Source organism: Xyrauchen texanus, chromosome 9, assembly GCF_025860055.1.
Source record: "Xyrauchen texanus isolate HMW12.3.18 chromosome 9, RBS_HiC_50CHRs, whole genome shotgun sequence".
Taxonomy (NCBI): Eukaryota; Metazoa; Chordata; class Actinopteri; order Cypriniformes; family Catostomidae; genus Xyrauchen; species Xyrauchen texanus.
The window spans coordinates 34,547,326-34,557,081 of NC_068284.1; the positions used below are offsets into that span (position 1 = coordinate 34,547,326).

The 9,756-nt window shown below is 35.8% G+C and overlaps 1 protein-coding gene across 2 annotated transcripts in view; it reads right to left on the bottom strand.

Annotated features, from left to right (window-relative positions):
- Positions 1-7,252, bottom strand: part of LOC127649002 (nonsense-mediated mRNA decay factor SMG7) — a 33,632-nt gene extending 26,380 nt beyond the window's left edge. For both annotated transcript variants that reach the window (XM_052133886.1, XM_052133885.1), the window contains exon 1: positions 7,134-7,252. In XM_052133886.1, coding sequence (XP_051989846.1) covers positions 7,134-7,159 — 26 coding nt within the window. In that variant the 5' untranslated portion in view covers positions 7,160-7,252. The remainder of the gene's footprint in view (positions 1-7,133) is intronic.
- Positions 7,253-9,756: the final 2,504 nt, after the last annotated feature.

The following is a 9,756-nucleotide window of genomic DNA, read 5'->3' on the forward strand; positions in this document are numbered from 1 at the left end:
CCGAGGACCAAGCTACGGCATATCGGAGAACTGGCGATTAAGTGTTTTTTCTCTCTCTCTCTCTCTCCTACTACCGCTCTGTGTTGGCCTTTCCCTCTCTTTTTAAAAATGTTTTAATTTGGCATGATCGCCGTTACGGCGTGCAGGTGCCACACTTTTTTTTTTCCTCCCCTTGTCCCTCCATCATCCAGGTAGACGGGGATGACCTGTACGTCATGCCGGGAGCTCCTCGGCCTGAGAGAACGAGGGAGGAATGTGGCAGGGCGGAGGGAGGGGCCAGGTCGTGATTCAGGCTAATTAGCCCTTGTCAAGCCGGTTCTCGCCGCCTCCTTTCCATTAATCCCTTTACTGGAAGGCACCAATCTGATACCTGGATCAGTATCGGCTCCGATACTGACATTTTAGATGGATCTGGTATCGGTCCGTCAAGCCCGATCCAAATCCGAAATTGTGTGTTAGTCATTTTTGTTACTGTCAAGCTCCAAAAATGACATAAAAGAACCAAACACCATTCAAGCAGTTCATATGACTCATGCATTTTATTCAAAGCCAACTGAATATTTGTGATAGCTCTGTGAATCACAAAAGTCTGTTTTATAATTATATCAAATTCACGTGCAGCGCGTTAGTGAATGGCACTGCTCTGACACACACACACACACACACACACACACGCGGCTATTTTTAGCCTATATTTGAGCAATACTCACGAACATCTCAGATGTACATGCTCAATACTTCAGTTCACTTTTATGCATTTAGAATTTTACCAGAATTTGAACAATAAGCTAATTAAACTACTGCAAACTTGCCTATAAGCAGACACATACAGGACTTCCTGGAGAGTTCAGAATGTCAAAAAACAAAAAACAAATTGGTTTTAAAGTTAAAGGTGCATGATTGAGAAATATTATAATATTATAAAAAATATTTATAATTAAAATTCTAAAAAACAATAATAATAATGTATTATTTTTATTATTAATTGTTTACAAATTCTAAAAAGTTGAATGGGTTCCAAAAAATAACTGAATGAAGTGGACTGATCTTACAACTAATTTGAACAAAAAATAGATCTGAATTCTTTAAAATCCAGATACAAAATTTTTTGCAAAAAAAAACAAAAAAAAAACACTTCTTTTCTAAGGAACATTTAGACTGAAATTACTGTTAATTTTGCAGCTACATTATCCAGTATACTAGACAACAATAAAGTTTTCCTTCATAAGCTATTCATTTATATTGAAATAATGTGTAGTTAGAGGTTTGTGTTTCTTTACATATTACAGAGTACCCCCAATTAGTTCCACACAATGTAAATACATTCTAAACCGATTATGCAAATAAAACGTATCAGATCAAGATCGGCTGATACTGAGATTTCAGATATCGGTATAGAAAAATGTAGAGATGCACCGATTGCAATTTTCTTGGCCGATTCCGATTTCTTGCAAGTGTGTCCTGCCGATACAGATTTTTCCGATTCCGATTTTCTTTCGAAGAACTATTATTGACCACATATACAAACAAAATCTACCTTTCTTCAATGCAACATTTTATTTTCATAATCAAACAAATTATTAAACATTACAATTTCCCCCAAACTGCACTAAGTTACAGGATCTTCTCTCACTTAAACAACTATCAAAATAAAGTGCTCTGTGACTGGAAAGAGGTAGAATTAACAATTAACTGCAAATGAGTTATTTTCCACTATTTTTATAAATGGACCTTTTCTCTTTATTACTCGTCTAACAAACAATTCCAAAGATCTGAAAAACTGAAGTGTCCAATACGCTCAACTTACGTTAGATGTCCAAATATCAGTTGTAAAACTGATTGCTGCTTCGGGATCTGCTTGTAACCATAACTGTCAACACTCCCGTTTTTCCCGGGAGTCTCCCGTTTTGTTATTTCTCCCAAAAAAAACTCCCATAATTTGTATGGCCCAAACCACGTTATATGAATAATCACATCAATAATTCCAAGGTGGCCCAGTTGCCAGATCTTGAATGAAACGCATCCTACTCACACAATCGACACATCATACAAATTACAAATAATTTATGACCTCAACCTGGCAACCTACAACCCATTTGCGCTGTTGATATCCGCGCAGGTAGTAGACGAAGGATGTTAAATCAAGCATCACTGGTAGATGGGAGGAGAAGACTCAGCTGGTGCTCCGGTGAAAAAAAATAAATATACATGTACATTTAACAACAGCTAATATCGACAATGCCCACGCCTTTTGCACTGATTTTAATATCGGACACGGTGGGAAAAATTACGTTACTCAGCACATTAAATCACAAAGGCACAATTTGTATGTATTTAGCCTGCCTCTGCCATCCAGCACCCCACTTCCCCTCTCCCGGATTTGTGTACCCAAATGTTGACAGATAACAGCAGTGTGTTACATGACACGAGATTAAACAACTCGGGCAACGCGACGTCGGAAAACAACCACCTACTCTGTATCGAGGAAATGTATCAGATTTCTGAACCCTCTGTCCTCAACTATGGAGAACAGCTGGTCATCCAGGGCCATGAATTCCATAATATTCCTCGTAATTACTTTGGTCTTTTCACTGCTCATACCAAGGAATGATAGGAGAGACTTGGTAAAACAGAGGGAGAGGTAATAACACTGAAATAAGAGCTTTCAGATAGAGAATTGACTGAAGAAAAGTCCCAATTACTTGACATAAACAATGCTAAAGCTATGTTTGTTTCCAAGGGGATCTAATATGAACAATTAGATACTCTAAAAAGCACACCTCAGCATAGCTTTCTTTCATTTCCTCCAAAAAGAAAATAAGTAGCTTTTACAGGCCTTAAACGCTCACATCTTTGCTGATAAATGGTCAAAATGAATGACGTTGCCCGCCATCATTGGATCACTAGTGCCCAATGTCTGGTCAAAACAAACTTTCTTCCATATGTGGGACTGCATACAATAAACATTTCCCCCATCCCATCAGAACAGGCTGAATGTGTTGGCATGTCAGTGGTTGAACCATTTTATATAAATACAAGTTCAGATGGCATGAATTTTTTTAGATAAAAACGAGTTTACGCTCTTCTGTATGGGATCAAAATCTTGTCAAAAGTATTGTGGTCATGGATCCAAAAATAATAAGTGTGAATCAAAATAAGTGTGAATAAAAATATAATAAGCGCAGATAAAAAAAAAAAAAAAAAAAGCGCAGATCAAAATAAAAAGCACAGATCAAAAATTAAAAAGCATGAATTAAAAATATATAAACGTTTAAAATATGCTGCAAAAAACAACAGAAAAATGAAAGCCATGTCATCAGAACTGCAAACAAAATCATGTTTTCCTTGGTCATATTACTGTTTTTTGTGCTCTGACAATTTCACTCATATTTAAAAAAAAAAATGGTATGCTTACGCTTGGTTTTCCAAAACTTAGAGTTTTTTTGTCCACTAGTTTTTTATCTATTATTTGTGTTTGATAGATACACTGCTTGTGTCTGTTTTGAGTGTTTTCTGCCAGCTCTAGGCAACAAAGTGTTGTTCGAGGAGGCCATTATCATAGTCCATTAACACATGTATTGAGTCAGCTGAATTTATTTAGCAGAGTCTTTAGTTTAGGCATTATTTAAACGTCCTTGTTTGTAGGTTATTGGCTGTATATCTTAAAAAAAAAAAAAAAAAAACACAAGGCTGGGTTGGTGTGGATGTTTGATGCATGTTTTTTTAGTAGCTGTATCAACAGTTGCGGGTTCAGAACCCAACTTGATCTGCTATTCCATGAAATAAAATCCAGATCCCAACACCAAGGCCTGTTACAATACTGATGAATATAGAAATGCTTACAATATAATTGGACATTCTTTTTTTTTACTATATAAAAAATATAAAAGCTGTGCATTATTGCTGACACCTATGCACACTTTGGAGTTGGTTGTATGCCTTTAAGTAATTTGCTTCTAATGTTACTGAAGTTGTATACTCTATGCTATCGAAAAATGTGTAATTGTTTTGGATACGTATGCTCCAATGTTGCCTGTATCTTTAGAGACAGTCCCTAAATTTGTGACAATTTGTGTGTAAAGAACGTCCAACTTCAAGCCAATTTTATTGCATTATTTATTGATATGGGGATGCTTGAGTCACTTTTTTCTGATTTCACTGCAGTATCGTGGAAAAAGAAACTACATGTAGCCGTGCCAACAAATTCGGCTATATTTACATGTAAAATTATCACTCAGAAAGAAAGTTAGAAGTGATAGAATGTCTTATTTTTTTCTCTCACACAGCTTACAGCCTCCGTCTGTGTAACAGTGTGTGTGAGTGATAAGCAAGAAAATAATGGTCAAATTAAATTGTTTAAATTAAAACATAGGAGCAAACCATGCAAATTATTGATTGGTCCTTGGCAACTCTGTTTGCACATGTGCAGTTCATTCACATCTGTGTCAGATGCCGTGCGGTGAACTGAATGTGATGCTCCTCTGTCTGACACTCACTGAACAGAGCAGACACAGAATGCCTGCAGAGGGAAAGCAAGACCTTGCGCTCACACGGCAGTACTGGTGACTCTTCTACAGAAAGTAGCTAAGATTCAACCAAAAGTCACTAGATTGGTACCTAGGTGCTTTTTAGGAAAAAAGTTGCTAAAGGGTCTGAAAAGTCGCTAAATCTAGCTACAAAGTCGCTAAGTTGGCAACACTGGCGCATCAATCAACCACAAATAATATAATATTGAGCAGCATCCATTGGAGTGATGTCACCTCCCCTTTTCGAATGACTGGCTTAAAAAAAAAAAAGCAAAAGCAAAGAAAAATACAGCGCAAGCGTACAAAACAATTTAAATTAGAAAAATTGTCAGAGCACAAAAAAACGTAATATAACCAAGGAAAACATGATTTTGTTTGCAATTTTGATGACTTTGCTTTAATTTTTCTGCTGTTGTTTTTTTTGCAGCATATTTAAAATGTGTTTGTATACTTTTGATTCCTGCTTGTTATTTTTTGATCTGCGATAATTATTTTGATCTGCACTTTATAGGCCTATATATTTTAGCGCTTATTTTTTATATATCTGCGCTTTTGATTCATGCTTATATTTATTAATCAGTGACCGTAATACATTTGACGGGATTTTGATCTTATACTTTTTCTTTTCCCTTTTTCAAGTACAAAACCATTATACTAAGTCAGTCATGTACCAGCCACTGCCTTCGCTCACCATCACTATGGAGATGAAACGAGGTGTATGGCTGTCATCACAGCACCATCATGCCTTGCCAACACTCCCCAGCTAAACATCTCCTTCCCTCATGCTGCTTATCACAATTTCGCATTAAAATGAGGTGAAATGTAAAAAAATATTTTGAATTGGTAATTACCAGCAGTCAAATTAATAGACCCCCATTCACGTCAAATCTCCCTCGGTCGTTTCGCCTCACATTGTTTTGATTTCCACTTCAAGGTTACTGAAGCAAGTCGGCAACAAAAACATCGATCTACTAAGCCGGAGACATACAAATCAGACATTCACACACAGTCTTTAAGGAGGGAAGTCTTTATTTGATCTAAAGAAAGCACTTAACATGAAATACGTGTTGATTTGTAATTGAAAGTGTCCAAGTCGGTGCGCGCTATTGGAAATACAGTCAATAACACAAGCAACACGATTAAAACAAGACCAACCACAACAGTCATCAGCATAACATAAAATATATAGCTTTTAAAACAGCATTTAGGAAATGCAAATCATAATATATTATTCAGCCTGAAATTAAAGGAAAAAGGAAGCCAGTTCACAGCAGCTATGCTACATTATTTCCAATGGGGAAATATAAAGGTCTCATTTTCGAGGACAATATTTTAAAGATATTTTTTATTTTTTTTTAAACCTTTATTTAACCAGGAGAAAAACCTCACTGAGATTAAAATCTCTTTTACAGGAGTGTCCTGGCCAAGATACGCAGCCAAATTATTCAAACACATATACACACATATAAAAATAAAACACTACAACACACAATAATGTAGGATTAAAAGTACAACCTCAGAAGCAGTTGCAAATCATTAAATCTTTCTCTAGCGCTTGTATAAGTGTTCTGAAATTGCTGAAAGGCACCAAACGATTCAGCCTCAATGTCATCTGTAGAGAGTTCCATTCTGAAGGTGCAGCATAGTTAAAAGCAGTTTTGCCTATATTAGTTCTGACTCGAGGTACATGCAGATTGTAAAAAAACCGTGAGCGCAGTGAATAGTTACCTAATACTTTTTTCTTAAGCATACAACAAAGATAAGATGGTAAGACCCCCAAAATTGCTTTATATATCAATAAGTACCAGTGCATTTTCCTTCATACAGCAAGAGAAGACAAACAAACTCTATTATATAATGCACAATGATGTGTAGAAAATGTGCAATTCGTGATAAATCTTAAGGCACCATGGTACACAGCATCTAGGGAGGCAAGAATATGAGAAGGAGCATGCCGATACACTACATCCCCATAATCAAGAACTGGCAAGAAAGTCGCAAACACAAGCTTCTTCCTTGCAATAAGCGAGAAGCAAGACCTATTTCTAAAATAAAATCCCAACTTCTTCTTTAATTTTTGTTTCAAGTAATTAATGTGTGAAATGAATTTTAATGTGTCATCAATTATAATGCCCAGGTATTTATACTCTGACACTAATGTAATCGGTTTTCCTTGTAAAGTTCGAAGAACACTATTTAGTGACCCGAAGACGTAAGTAACTAATGTAGCCTGTTTAACAGCGATCATGTGTGAGTGGTTTGTTTTCTGACTTCATCCAGTGGTATGTTTGTATTTAACGCGGGCTAACATCCAGTAGCACTGGTGTAGATACAAGTTCCTAGCTTCTATCAATTAAATATCCAAATTAAATTAATTAAATATGCCAATCAATTTCATCTGACGACATTTATGGCAAAAGTCAGCTATTTGTGTCTGCTTTAAGTTTCGCTGTTTCGTTAAGAGACTAGCATGTTAACTAGCCTAGCGTCTAGCACTGACAGCCAGTGCTAACCAAGCAACATTCCGATAAACTAGATGTGGCCTCAAAGGTAAAAACACGGACTCAGTCGCTAATTCAAATCTGGGTATATCAGAATTTTACCTACCGTAAGTATTGGGCGCAGAGGTTCATCCTGTCGGATCGCCGGCCTTTAAACAACGACAGGCTCACAAGCTAAATCTACTCCCGGCGCCATATTGTCCATCACATCGTCATGGTGCAGACGTATACACAGAAGAGCGCTGGTCTACGTCACAGACCCCGCCCTCTTAAATCACAGTCATTACATATTATAATAATAATAACGTGTAGTTATAGGTTTAATAGGGCAAAATATTTCAACTTAGCAACTATATGCTTTTTTTAAAGTAACAAATTAAATAATGCCTATCCAATAATGCCCCCCTTATAGGAATTGTTAACCCAAAAATGTAAATTATCTCATCATTTACTACCCAGATGTGTCTTTCTTTCTTCTGCAGAACACAAAAGAAGAATATCTCAGCTCTGTAGGTCCATACAATACAAGTGAATGGTGACCAAAACTTTGAAGCTACAAAAAACACATAAAGGCAGCATAAAAGTAACCCATTTGTCTTCAATGGTTTAATGAATGTCTTCTGAAGCAATCAAATCTAGTTTGAGTGAGAACAAAACAAAATATAACTCCTTTTTTACTGCACATCTTGGCACTGCAGTCTCAAGGCACAATCCTGATTTCAAGCTTGATTACACTTTCTACACATGTTCGGAGCGCTAGATGGTGGTAGGAGACTGCTGATGTCAATATTTATAGTGGAAAAGGTGTTTTATTTTGGTTTGTTCTCACCAAAAAACAACTGGATCATTTTCGAAGACATGGATTAAACCACTGGAGTTTTATGGATTATTTTATGCTGTATTTATTTGCTTCATTTATTGTAGCTTCAAAGAGTCACCATTAATGTGCATTTTATGGACCTACAGAGCTGAGATATTCTTCTAAAAATCTTCATTTGTGTTCTGCAGAAGAAAGAAACTCATACACATCTGGGATGGCATGAGGGTGTGTGAATGATTAGAGAAGTTTCATATATGGCTAAACAATTACTTTAAGTTTGTTGTTGTTCAACAGTTGGGCTTTTTTTTTTTTTTTTTACCCCCAAATACTTTCCTACTTTTTATTTAATCACATTGAACAAAACTGAAAATTATAAAGAAGAATTTTTTCTCAGAATAAATGTAATAATTTAATGGATTCACATTAGCTATGTACATTTGCAACATTTTACAGTAAAAGTTATAAAAATGTAAGATAAAGTTACCTCAACCTTTAGACAGTGCACATGATAACCTCTTGGATCAGGAACGTTTAGCAGTACATAGTGACAAACAGGTGTTTAGGAAAGTGCTGTGGTAGTTTTTGTTGCTATTTAGTGTTTCGGGAGAAGATAAAATCAAAGGTGTATTTTACCCTGGGGGCCTTTAGCCACACATTTTACACTACTTCAAATCACTAATATTGTATTTTCTTACGAAGAGGGAAGCTTGCTTATGGGGTATGAATCAATTTGTTAAGCTGAGTTATTTGTTTTCCACATTTGAAAGAGTCATGTTTGAGAGCTTTAGAGATATTTTTTGCTCTTGATGCGTCACACTGTGGTGAATCAAATGCCTGTCATCAAGGACAGTTTTAGTTGTGCAGATAAACAAATCACTATTATAATTTCATAACATTTTAGTTAAAATTTTAAACATGTTTCTTCAATAGAGACCAAATGGGGAAAAAAACCTGAACGAAGAGTAAGCCCTATCAGTGTGCTTCTATACTTGCAGTTGAACAGGGTTCATGACATTTATATTACATTTATATAAATTGGACTTGTTTTAATTAGATTGCCACAATGTCTATTGATGGCTAGTTCTAAAGGCACATTTAGTGGTGCCTTCTTCAAATTGATCCATGACTCACACTATTTGATACAGCCATAGGATCTTTGTCTGAGACAGGGGTAACCAGTGTTAATTAGGCCTACTGGCTTACATTTACATTTAGTCATTTAGCAGATGCTTTTATCCAAAACGACTTACAAAATGAGGAACATAAGCAATTTGTCATACAAAAGCCTACAATATCTGCAGTATCCCATTGCTTGACTTGACTTTCTTGTCTGAACTTGTCTGTACAACCTACAATAGCAAATATATTTTATGTTTTTATAAACATTCTAGGTGCAAATGCAATTTACCCACAGAGGATACTGTACTGACATGTAAAAATAGTTTTTACAAAACTTTGTAAACTTTTGTGTTATGCTATGTCACCAAGTAAAAAACAGTATCTTCTAAGAAAAAAAAACCCTTGTTTGGAATTGCCATAACATTTGAAAATGTATCCTTGTTTTGTTTTAAGGAATAATGGAGCACATCACATTTGACCACGTGGTTTAATTTTATTAAGGTCCATTCATCTGGATAATATGATCAAAACTATTTCAGCCTCCCAAGAGATTGCCTAAATAATTTTCATGTTTACTTGGTTCTCTTGGAAAACTGTGAGACATTTCAACACTAGAAAGTATAGAATTATTATTTTTTTAATTAGGCACAGCAGTATACTGTAAGTACCTACATAAAATATAAAACACACACACACACACACACACACACACACACACACCCACCACCACCACCATCTCACATAGCAGCCTACGGTATAAGAAATGTATTTCACACGTATTTCACACCGG